This window comes from Antechinus flavipes, chromosome 2 (genome assembly GCF_016432865.1).
Source record: "Antechinus flavipes isolate AdamAnt ecotype Samford, QLD, Australia chromosome 2, AdamAnt_v2, whole genome shotgun sequence".
Classification (NCBI taxonomy): domain Eukaryota; kingdom Metazoa; phylum Chordata; class Mammalia; order Dasyuromorphia; family Dasyuridae; genus Antechinus; species Antechinus flavipes.
In genome coordinates this window covers 276367518-276379493 of record NC_067399.1, presented here as the reverse complement: position 1 = coordinate 276379493, position 11976 = coordinate 276367518, and the positions used below count along the sequence as shown (strand labels likewise).

Genomic DNA, 11976 nt, shown 5'->3' with positions numbered 1-11976 from the left:
ATTATTCTAAAAAAACAAAACAAACAAAAACAAACAAGATTTGGGTAGTAAAAGTCCTTTGCTGAATATCAAAATTTCAGCAACAAATTCATGGCCAACATTCCTTAACTTTCTATCATGATCATAATCTCTACTGTTCAACCCTGACCTCTCAAAGTGGTATAGTGATAACCCAAGATTCACAAATACTATACCAGTGGAATGCAAGCTTTAAAAACTTTTGAATAAAGGTCAGAAACAGATGAGCTTTTCTATTATCAAAGGACCATCCTATTTAAGTTTGAAAAAACTCAAATGTTGGCTACCGGATGACAAAATTTTTCAATACTAAGCAATTCATGAAGATCATTTTCTAGAGCACAGAAGATATGGTAATCCTTAATGGTGGAGAGAATACCCACATTGACAAAAATCACAGATCCTTGAAATATATGAAGCAGTATGAACATTACTGGATTAAATATTGAGGAAATGGAAGTTTAATTATGATTTGTGTCCTCACAGAGTTTATAGTCTAGTAGTGGAGGGATTTGATACAAATAATAATAATACAAAATGTCTCATGATAAGTGTATTAGGAAATAACAAAAATGTGAGTGTTATGTGAGGACTAAAAAGGAAAAGATGATTTTGGAGGAAGAGAAGATATTCTAAGCATAAAGAGTAATGGGAGAGGAAGCAAAGAGGAAGGCAGGAAAATGCAGGATATGTAAGGGGAAAAGTGCAATTTGGCTATCTGGTTACAACATGGAGAGAAAAGCAATATGAGGTAAGACTGGAAAGAAAGGATAATACTTGATTATACAGGTCCTTAAATGCCAAGCAAAGAAATATCAACATAATTTGTCAGACAACGGACAGCTATTATGGATTTTTAAATTGAATAGCAATATGACCCAGTCATGTTTCTGTGATTCATGACTGAACGACCATGGTCTCTCTATCATTTGGAGCAAGGACAAAGTCCAGATAGGAAAGTTCAGCATAAACAGAAGAGTTAGCTGTATGCCTGAGGAGGACAAATACAACTAGCAGGCCATAGCTTACTCTTGGATATCCCTAACATCTGAACAGTCAAGTATCAGAAAACAATTTGGAATATATATGAGAAAAATAATTAAACTATTCGTATCATTTGACCAGAAGACCCATCCCATAGCTATGCATGTATTTCAAGGAAGTCAGACAGAAACAAAAGTCATATTTGTACTAAAATATAGTGGCACTTTTTGTGATAGTAAAAAAAAAAAAAATTGGAAAGATGGATAATCAACTGGGGAAAAGTTCAACTGTGGTGTCTGAATATATTGCATTGTTATTGCATCATAAGAGAAAATGAATTTAAGGAATTCAGAAAAAACAATATACATGATTATTTCAACAATGTAAATAAAGAGAATACTAAGTTGGAGTCAAATTCTTTAGCTCAGAGAGATGCTAAAAGTAGAAAATATTGTATATGGTGCTGTGCCTTTTGACTTTTGCTTAATCTTTTTTCTTTGTTTCAAGTTAAAATGGGTAGAATGGGATAGAATTGGAATATATCAATAATGATTATGATATAAAAACAAAAAGCATAAAACTTTTGAAAATTAAAAATACAATTGTGTTATCAAATAGATTAAATAGTATATATCTTTCAGTGACTAGTTTCTATGTTTTCAGTTTGCATATAAAGATTCCTGTGTGTAAGGGGTGTATGTGTGTAAGTATATGTGTGTGTGGCGGGGGGTATGTATGCACGTATGGATGCATTTTTTATTTTATTTTTGACTGCTTTCTTCAGAGTTTAGGTAAGCATTTTCACCTTGATTTCTATGATGCTAGTGATTTTTAAAAAAATGTTTTGACAAATGTCTTTCAGCATATTGGTTTCCTTTGCAATTCTGCATATTTTAGTTTATGCATTAAAAAACATTCAAGAAGGGGTCCATAAGCTTCACTGTAATTCCAAAGGGTCCTAAAAACACAAAAATGATTTAAGAACCTTTACTCTATGGTATTTTATTCAGTAAAACTTATTTGTTTGTCAAATAACAAGATTATTCCTCTTCCTTTTGTAAATGGAAATTCCAAGCAAGAGATCTTCTATTTAAAAAGGTTCTGTGAAGAATTACACATGTTTAACCTATATTGGATTACTTGCTGTGGGTGAAGAAAAATTTGGAATACAAGGTTTTGCAAGGATGAATGTTGAAAACTATCTTTGCATGTATTTTGAAACTAGAAAGCTATTATTTAATTTTTTTTTAAAAAAAACTGCCTTCAAAGCAAGAATTGGGGAAAAAAAAAAGGTTCTGTGAAAAAGTAGGTGGTGTCAGTTCATAAAGCATTTTCCTCAGATCAACTTCATAAGAAGTCACTGAAATATTAAAATGTTGATTTTATATAAGAAGCCTGAATTTTAGAAAAATGAAGTAACTTGCCTGAAGTCACAAAGTTAGAAAGTAGCAAAAATGGGATTCCCGCTAAAATCTTCAAAAACTTTGGGAAATACTTTATTTAACAACATATAAGGAAAAAGGATAAAGAGAATTTCTAAAACTTGAAATTTATATCCTTTTCCATTGCTATTCCCATATGCTATCCCATATTCTATACACAGATCCTATGAAACATAACCTAAAGTAAATACATTACTTCAGATATTGTCAGTAATGTTAGAAAACTATTTTTTAAAGCAAAATATAATTTAAACCAAGGCAGTACATTATACTGCCTCTTATCTTTAACCTTTTTTAGATCTCTTCTTTAGGCTTTTTTCTCCATTTTGGTCTTCATTACAATTTTTATTATTTATTACATTAAAGGCTTATTATATTTTCATTGTTATTCCCAAGAATTTCATGATCTCTTATTTGCTGTCCTTACACTTGTTCAGATACTTTAATATAGAATCTGAAACCAGAGATTAAAATAGAGGATTTCTATGTCTATAAATATTTGCATGGCACATATTCTAAGAACTATCTAAGCCTTCTAAGATCAGAACTTTCAGATGTGTGTATTTCTACATCATCTCTGTGTTTGTGAATATATGTATGTGTTTGTTTATTTATGCCTGTATATAGACATATAGACAGGCAAGAATATCTTGATATAATGCAAAAAATAAATTTTTGACACACTGGAGGATAGAAAATAAAATTTTTCATTAAAAAAATATAAATGCAAGAAATCCTTGTAAGTTATCTTGGTTTTTACATTTTCCTTCAACCCCAGTATCCAGTTAATCCTATCAATTGCTCAAAATGTTTCTTTGTTCTATTCCTGCTTCCATTACCCTCACTCAAGTCCTCATCAAATCATGCCTAAATTATCATTGTAGCCTTCTAACCAGTTTCTCTGGTTCTGATCTTTCTTCTGCACACTGCTGTCTGATGAATCTTTATAAAACATTATTTTTGTCATGCTACTCTCCTGCTCAGAACCTGCAAGATTTATTGACTGTAACAATAGCCAACTCCTCTGCTAAGCATCAACATCATCCATAATTTGATCCTACTCTTAACTAATATTAATTCCTAGAAACCTTCTAGATTTGCCTTAGGGTCCTCAATTGTAAAATGGGGATAATGATAGCTAAGTAGATGCTATCATTATCACAAGACTTGTAAAGACCAAATGAGATAAAAGCTGTAAAGTACTATGTTCTGGAACATAGAAATTATATAAATACTAGCTTTTATTATTATTATTATTAGAAAGGTACATTAATACTAATTTAGAGTAGAGCTCTAAATTGTCCAACTATTCTAGAAATTAAACTAGAATTATGTGAGGAAAAGGACTAACTCTTTATACCTAGCAACCTCTATGCTGAACACATACACCAAGAATATGTTATATATATTACAGAAAGATCTATATATAACAATGTATGTAACAAAATATTCAGAGCAGCACTTTTTGTTATAGTAAAAAGCAGGATCAAAAAGTTATCAAACTGTGCATACCCTTTGACCCAGCAGTGTTACTTCTGGGCTTATATCTCAAATAGATCTTAAAAAATAGAAAGGAACCTGCATGTACAAAATATTTATGGCAGCCCTCTTTGTAGTGGCCAGAAACTGGAAACTAAATGGATGCCCATCAATTGGAGAATGGCTGAATAAATTGTGGTATGTGAATGTTATGGAATATTATTGTTCTGTAAGAAATGACCAGCAGGATGATTTCAAAAAGGCCTGCAGACTTACATGAACTGATGTTGAGTGAAATGAGCAGGACTAGGAGATCATTATATACTTCAACAACAACACTATATGATGATCAATTCTGATGGACATGGTCCTCTTCAACAATGAGATGAAACAAATCAGCTCTAATAGAACAGTAATGAATGGAACCAGCTACACCCAGCGAAAGAACTCAGGGAAATGAGTGTGAACCACTACATAGAATTCCCAATCCCTCTATTTTTGTCCATCTGCATTTTTTATTTCCTTCACAGGTTAATTTCAAAGTCCGATTCTTTTTGTGCAGCAAAATAACTGTATGGACATGTATACATATATTTAACATATACTTTAACATATTTAACATGTATTGGTCTACCTGCCATCTAAGGGAGGGGGTAGGGGAAGGAGGGGAAAAATTGGAACAAAAGGTTTTGCAACTGTCAATGCTGAAAAATTACCCAAGCATACATCTTATAAATAAAAAGCTATAATAACAAACAAATAACAAACAAACAAATAAAGAGCTGGAAACAAAATGGGTGAATATCAATTGGGTAATGGCTGAACAAATGGTATATGGTATATGAATGTAACGAAATGTTATTTCATTAATAATGAAATTAATAAGCCAGAAGAAACAAAGGTATAAGAAATAATGCAAAGTAAAGAAACCAGAACCTAAAGAACAATCAATACAATAATGACAATTATATAAACAATAACAATATTAAAATGCAATCATACAAATGAATTTTAATGAACAATCTACGTACTGGAAAATTGTTAAGGGATTTACACTTTCTTTTTCTCAGTAGAGAGGTGGGATTATGGATAGGGGTTATCTAATATGTAATATCAGATGTGGTCTCCGGAGCCAGTGATTTTGGGGTTCTTCGTTGTTTGTTTAAAGGAAGAATTTCATGGAGAAGAAACAGGTATAAGGAAAAATTACTGGTATAAAAATATAGATAACAATAAAACTTTTAAGAAAATAAAATTGGAGCAGCTAGATGAAACAATGGAAAGAGCACCAGCCCCCATATCCATATCCATTCATCAAAGCTTAGTTCAAATTCTTTGAAAAGTTTTCCCATTAATGTTCACACTGATCCCTTAAGGTCCCTTCTATCATTTCCTAAAGCATTTATAGCTTGTATGATATAATTTAGTATGAGAGCATATATTTTCTTATATATTTTTTGATATTTTCTTAAGCATAGTTTATTTCCTCAATTGGACTGCAAGTTTCTTAAGGACATAAATTACATCTTATATTATTCTTATGTCCTTATACTATTCTTATGTCCGCAGGGCCTACCCCAATGTGGAGCACAAAAGTCAAACTCAATGAATATTTATTATTTTGGTTCATGGATGCAAGATAATACCACTGTTAATGTGACAGTAGTGAATCAATGTGAATGTATTGAAAAGATCTCTAATCCAGGAAAATAGAGAAATGATTAGCTAAAGAAATGTTGTTGAAAGGCAATGGTGCTTAAAAAAATCTATAGTGTATAAAACTATAATATGGAAACAGTAAACATAAGATTATAAAAAAAAATTTTTTTTAATGAAAACAACTGAATGGAAACCCTCTGCTCTCTGCTTTTCTTATAGTCACAAAAGAGGTAACTTTCCTCTTTTATTAGTACAAAAGGCTCTCTATCTGGATATAAAAAGTACATTTGTCAATCAATCCTTCCCCATTCATATTCCCTTCGTATCCCCAATGCTTGGCATAAGACCTGGAATATGACAGGCATTCAATACATTTTTGTTGATTGATTATTTTCTCCAAATTGACTTTATTTTTCCCAAATCATTGTCCAAATATAGTGACAAGTGTATCTCCAGTTCGTTTCAGTACCTGTAATAATTGTTGCTACTCTCCAGACTTGGAATGTTGAATGAATCTATAGGGGAGGAAAAAAAATCAAAACAAAACAAAAAAACTCATACAAAGGTTAATGATCAGATAAAAATTATTATTATAGCTCTATAAGCATGTTATACAATAGAATGCCAGTCACTCAACTAGGAAATTAATGAGGACAGTATTTTGTTACAAGGTAACAAAAGATCTGAAAAACTCTGAACTGAATTTATAAGTAATATGAAAGTTTTATTAACAAACAGTAAGACATTTAATTGACTGAGGAATAATAAATGTTTATAATTACTATTTTGAATAAGCTAATACGGACTTTTAAAAAGTCTGACATTTGTTTTTGGTGGAGGGAGAGTAATTCAATTTTTTTTTTTTTACTTATTACATTTCAGTAATCACATACTTAGGAAAAATATAGTTTTTCTGAACTACAAATCATTTATAGCCACAATAAATGCTTTCTATTTATAAAGCACTCTACTAAGTAATGGAATATTGGGAATTTATCATCTCCCTATTTGACATATGAAGAAACTCTGTGAGTTAGATGGGTTAGAATGGGTTAGAATAGATTATAGATGCTTTGCAAATCCATTTGGGAAGGTTGTGACTTCACAGAAACTAGACACTTGATTTCCTTGCCAAAACTATTTACTTGTATCCTCTGGGAATCTATTAAATCTTCATTAACCTTGAGAACAGGCTGAAAAATCCAATTGAGGCCAACAATGAAAATTAATCTAATAAGTCTCAGGCTCACTTTTAACAACCCTTCTGCCAAATGAAGAAACAGTCTTCAAAACCTCTTGAGAGAAACAAACTCAGCCCTCTTAATTAGTGGGAATGGTTCACAAGACCTAGAAGAAATTATACAATTTTATTCTAACAAACACTCTTTAGCACTGAGTGTTTTCAGAGTTTCCAAAAAGATAAAGCACAAAATTTTCATAAACTCATTCTTAAAGGAATGGCCCTTGGATCTGAAAAGACCCAAGAGATGTATAAATTAAGAAGAAAAAAAGCATTGTGCAATATTTATTTTTATCAAGACATTTTAGCATGGAATCTATGAAAAAAAGGGCAATGACCTTTTTTTGTTTGTAGGTTTGTCACAAATTCATTATGGGGTTATATGAAAGAATAGATGAAATACAGTTCCAGCTCTCAAGAAATTTCTTATCTAAGAAGGAAATATATTGAATACATAGGAATAAAGAGCCCAAAAAGACCTCTGAGGTCAGCAATTCAGCCTAACTATAAATATGCTCATATTCATGTTTATGTATATTCATTTCTATTGTAATTCTATTTCTATTGTAATTTTAAGGGACAATTCAAATTATTTTATTACATAAGAATCTGTTTTTATTAAATATTATTCACAGTAAATGACTCAATTTTTGGTCTGAAAACATTTGCTGCATAGATTTATTATTTACATAGCAGATGCTTTATAAGAACTATCTGTACGTAGAATATTATATCATCAAACAGATAATTATGCATTTCATCTAACAAAATAATCTTATTGATTCCTAAACTGTTAGAACTGCAAAGACCCACAGAAATCAACTAGTCCAATGCCCTCATTTTAGAGGTTAAGAGTAAACTGAAGTTTAATCTTTCCAAAATTTATATGCTTAAGTTGGAACTTCACTTCATTCTTTTGATTCCACTTAAAGGGTATGTGATGCCTCTATTTTTATAAAAGATAGTTGTTATAGATATACACTCATTAACAATAGAATAATAAATTAGACTAATATAAATACCTCAACTGGCCAAATTAAAGCAAATAATCTTTTAAAAGGTCACAGTTTTTTTTTTAGGGCAGTTTATATGAAAATATCTTAATTTGCCATAAATGGCCTCATAAAAGAACAGTCACTAAAACAATTTCATCCTAAATAATGGTTTTAAAATAGAGAACTATATTTTCACATCATTAGGATTATCAAATCCCTTAGTGACTAACAATGTCATATAAGATTTTGACTACATATTCTGTTATATTTCACACAACTAGACTTGACCTTTTAGCACTCATGTAAGTCATGTAAGAATGACTGATTTTATAAAATAGTTCAATTTTAATAGGACTAGAAAACACAAACTCCATGTGAAATGTTAGTTTCTATGATACCCAAATGTTGGCTCTCTCTTACCATGATTTCCTCTAATATCTAGCCATTTGGTTTTTTCTGTGACCCTAGTTCTCTTCAGGACATTTTGATAAATTTGCCATTCTGTTTCAAACTGCCTGGATCCCCAACGATCACTTTTTAGGGCATCTGTGAGGTCACCTGAAAGTATACCAAAAAAGTTATATTTCATTTTAAAATAATAGAAGGTTAGGCAAATACTGTCCATTGTATGATAAACAAGATTGAGGTACCCACCTACCTGACAAGGAGACCACCTGCATTCAAAACAACATACTAAAATAGGGAAATTTTTTCAGAAGAAGTTTTATTTATAAAGTCATAAATTATTTGTTTTACATAGACAGGAAATGGATCTTCAACTGCAGTGATATAAATTCCTCAAATGAGGAAACTCCTTCTACCAATGTAGAGTAGCACTTTATCTGCAACATTTAGTCTTAAGGAATTGTCTAAGGCATTTGTTGTAATTGAATTATTTCAGTACAAGACCCCATTTAGTTTTCTTGGCAGAGATACTGGATTGGCTGGCCATTTTCTTCTCTAGCTCATTTTACAGATGAGGAAACTGAGGCAGACAGGATTAATTGATGACTTGCCCAGGGTCATTCAACTAGTAAGTATCTGAGGCCAGATTTGAACTCAGGTCCTCCTGTCTCAAGGCTGGTGCTCTGAGAAGTTAAATGACATAAGTTTAGTATGGAGAGAGAGAGAGATTTGAGACTAGGTCTTCCTGGCTCCCATGCCAGCCTCCACCTTGTTTACCTTACATAACATATGTCTCTCTGGGGCACTAGCTCAAGAAAACCCAAACCATCCTCTTTAACAACCTTGCCAAGTACCTTACAGTGCCCATAACTCAGAACAAAGGTTTATAACCGTTTTTGTCATGAATTGAGTTAGAAATCTGCTAGAACCCAGAGACTCCCTTCTCAGGCTACTATTTTTAAATGCATAAAAGACATAGAATTACAAAAGAAACCAGTTATACTGAAACCCAATTGTCAAAATACCTTTTAAGAAAAAGTTAACACATTCTAAGTTAAGCTGATTCTAGAGGATCCTGGAACTCCACTGTCCTACTTGATGACTGCCTCTAATGCCTGTTACATCTGTCCTTGTTTTCTTCACTCCCATATATTTCTTTTCATTTCCAGAAGCAAGAACAATGAGCAATTGTTACTATCATATTTATGATTTCAGTAATTTACTCTTCCCTATGTCTACCATTAGAAAGCAAGATCCTGAAGAATAGGATCTGTCTTTGCTTTTATATTTGTAATAGCAAACATAACACAATGCTAACTTTTTCAATCATTATAATAATAACTAACATTTATATAGCAGTTGGCAAAGCATTTAATCCTCATTTAATAGGAAGTAGGCACTATTATTATTTTCATTTTATGAATATGGAAACTGAGGCAGACAAGTTAAGTATCTTGCCAGAGCCATATAGTTTAGTGTATGGGAAAAGATTTGAATTCAGGTCTTCCAGATTCTGAATTCAGAACAAAAAATAAAACTGAATTTTTAAAAATAAAACTAGTATAGATAAATACCAGATATTTCCATCAAAGGATCTACCTTAGGGGACATTAGTTAGGTACTCCTTTGGTGAAAATATTCACCTTTATTACCCAATAAAGGGTATAGGATTATATTATTTGAATCAGTCACCCAGACAGCATTTCTTTTCAACCAGTTTTTATTAAGCACCTACTATATGACAGGCATAGAACTAACAGTTGAGTCAGTCACAGAAACTAAAAGATCAGCTAACAAAGTCTTAAATCAGACATTTGAACCTTCAACAGTTTAGAAAGAAAACTGTAGGATAATAGAAAGTTACCCTCCAAAAAGCACATTCTTGCTCTACATTCAGTTCATTTATTCAACAAATGTATAATTTGTCATGGTCACCATGTACAGAGAACTAAGGAAAATACAAAATTTGGATAGGATTAATCCCTGCTTTATAAAGCTTACTATGTAATGGTGATAAGACATAAATACAGATAATACATAGTACCTATTAAAATTAAAGTAATTCTAGCTCCTTTATCTTAGATTCAGAAAAAAAAATCAGATACCAAAAATAGCATAAATGCACAAGTATCTATATGTATTATGTTTGTCATTTTGTTATATTATCTGTGAGGTGATCTCTAAGTATACCAAAAAGTCCTATCTCATTCTAAAATAAATTTCAGATAGTTAATAGACAAGTTAGTTGCATCTTGTCTTTACCAATTATAATAGTTATATAATATTGATATTTTCTTATCATTAAGCTTTTCATTATGATATAGTTCTAAATTTCCCAAGTGAAATGTTGTAAATATACATATTTCAGGTTCTTTGATTTTTGCTGGTGTGGCTGTTCCCTCTAATAGATACTATGCATTATCTGTGTTTTATCATAATCCCAGATAGTAAACCCTCTACAAATTTTTAAAAACATTGTTTAATTCCAAATTCTCTCCCTTCTCCACCCATTGGGAAGGTAAGCAATATGAGACCCATTATAAATGTAAATTCTTGTCAAACATATTTCCACAATAGCCCTCTCTACAATTTAATGGTGGAACAGATTTAACTAATGATGATGATATCACCCCACATCAACCATAGAACACCTGTCCTTTTCATCATGAGTTGTCTTCGATGTTGATACACCTCGGGAGGACCTAATATAACAGACCTTATTTAAGAAGTTGGTGTGGCCTCGGAGGATGAGGCGAAGCTGAGATGCACTTCCCGACCCAGCATTGCCAAAGGCAGAGAAGCAAAGCATTCTACGCCCGGAAAGTGGGGAGTCACCGCTTACCAGTGGCTAAGACGACGTCAGGCTGTATGATATCGACGGTTTCCGAACAGAACTTCTCCAAGTCTTCGGCTCGGCTTGGATCAAAGAACTTGCTGATATGGAGGTCCGAAATCTGCAAAGCGGTGATTAAATATGAAACAGGAGCCCGTCTGGGAGAGGAAGCACGTCGGGTCCGGCAGGTGAACGAGACGGAGATTGCAAGGCCTCCCCAGGGCTCAGTTCCCTTCTCGGTTCCCTTCTCTGTCTGGCTGGCAACCGAGACACCTCCCTCTGCCCGCCCTCCTCACCTGCAAGCCCCAGAAGATGTTGGTGGCCTCGCCCCCGGGCGCTGGGAAGGGCCTGTGTAAGACTTGAGACCGTACGGGCCTCGGCGAGGACATGCCCACCAAGCCATAGTGTTCGAGCAGCACGGCCGCCACCGCCGCCACTGCCAGCCCGGCCACCACCTTGAGCGCCAAGCCCACGGACATCCAGCCTCCACTCGGCTCAGACAGCTAGCGATGCCCCCCCCCCCCCCGGAGCCGCTCTGCCACGCACTTCCGGGACTCTATGATCCCCGGGCTGGCGCTGGACCGAAGTCCGCGGCCCCGCCCGTCGCAGAGGCGCTGAAGCTTGCCCTGCCCCAGAACTTCGTCCTACTCTGAGAAGAAAGCTCTGAGGCCGACGTCTAGAACGTAGGGCAGGATGTGACTTATCTAAGTCCCAAAGACAGGAGCGTAAACCTAGAGCAGAAAGGAACCCCAGAAGCTACATAGTCTATTTTACAAGAAAACTGAGGAAAGCGAAATGACTTCTTCACAGAGATCTAGATTGGAGAAAACCTGAGGCTTTTTAGTCCAATTGCAGAGAAGGGAAGTGAAGTGATTCACCTAGATTGTTGATATAGGCAACGGCGTTAGAGGATCATCGATC

The 11976-nt window shown here is 33.7% G+C and overlaps 1 protein-coding gene across 2 annotated transcripts in view; it reads right to left on the bottom strand.

Annotated features, from left to right (window-relative positions):
* TMEM62 (transmembrane protein 62) overlaps positions 1-11574 on the bottom strand; it is a 50977-nt gene extending 39403 nt beyond the window's left edge. The window contains exons 1-4 of one of the 2 annotated variants that reach the window (XM_051977177.1): positions 11352-11574; positions 11065-11176; positions 8238-8375; positions 6052-6097 (exon numbers count right to left, since the gene is read on the bottom strand). In XM_051977177.1, the coding sequence (XP_051833137.1) occupies positions 6052-6097; positions 8238-8375; positions 11065-11176; positions 11352-11534 (479 nt within the window). In that variant the 5' untranslated portion in view covers positions 11535-11574. Of the gene's footprint in view, positions 1-6051; positions 6098-8237; positions 8376-11064; positions 11177-11351 lie in introns of those variants that run through there. The other variant, XM_051977178.1, reaches the window with a different exon arrangement.
* Between the last annotated feature and the right edge of the window lie 402 nt (positions 11575-11976).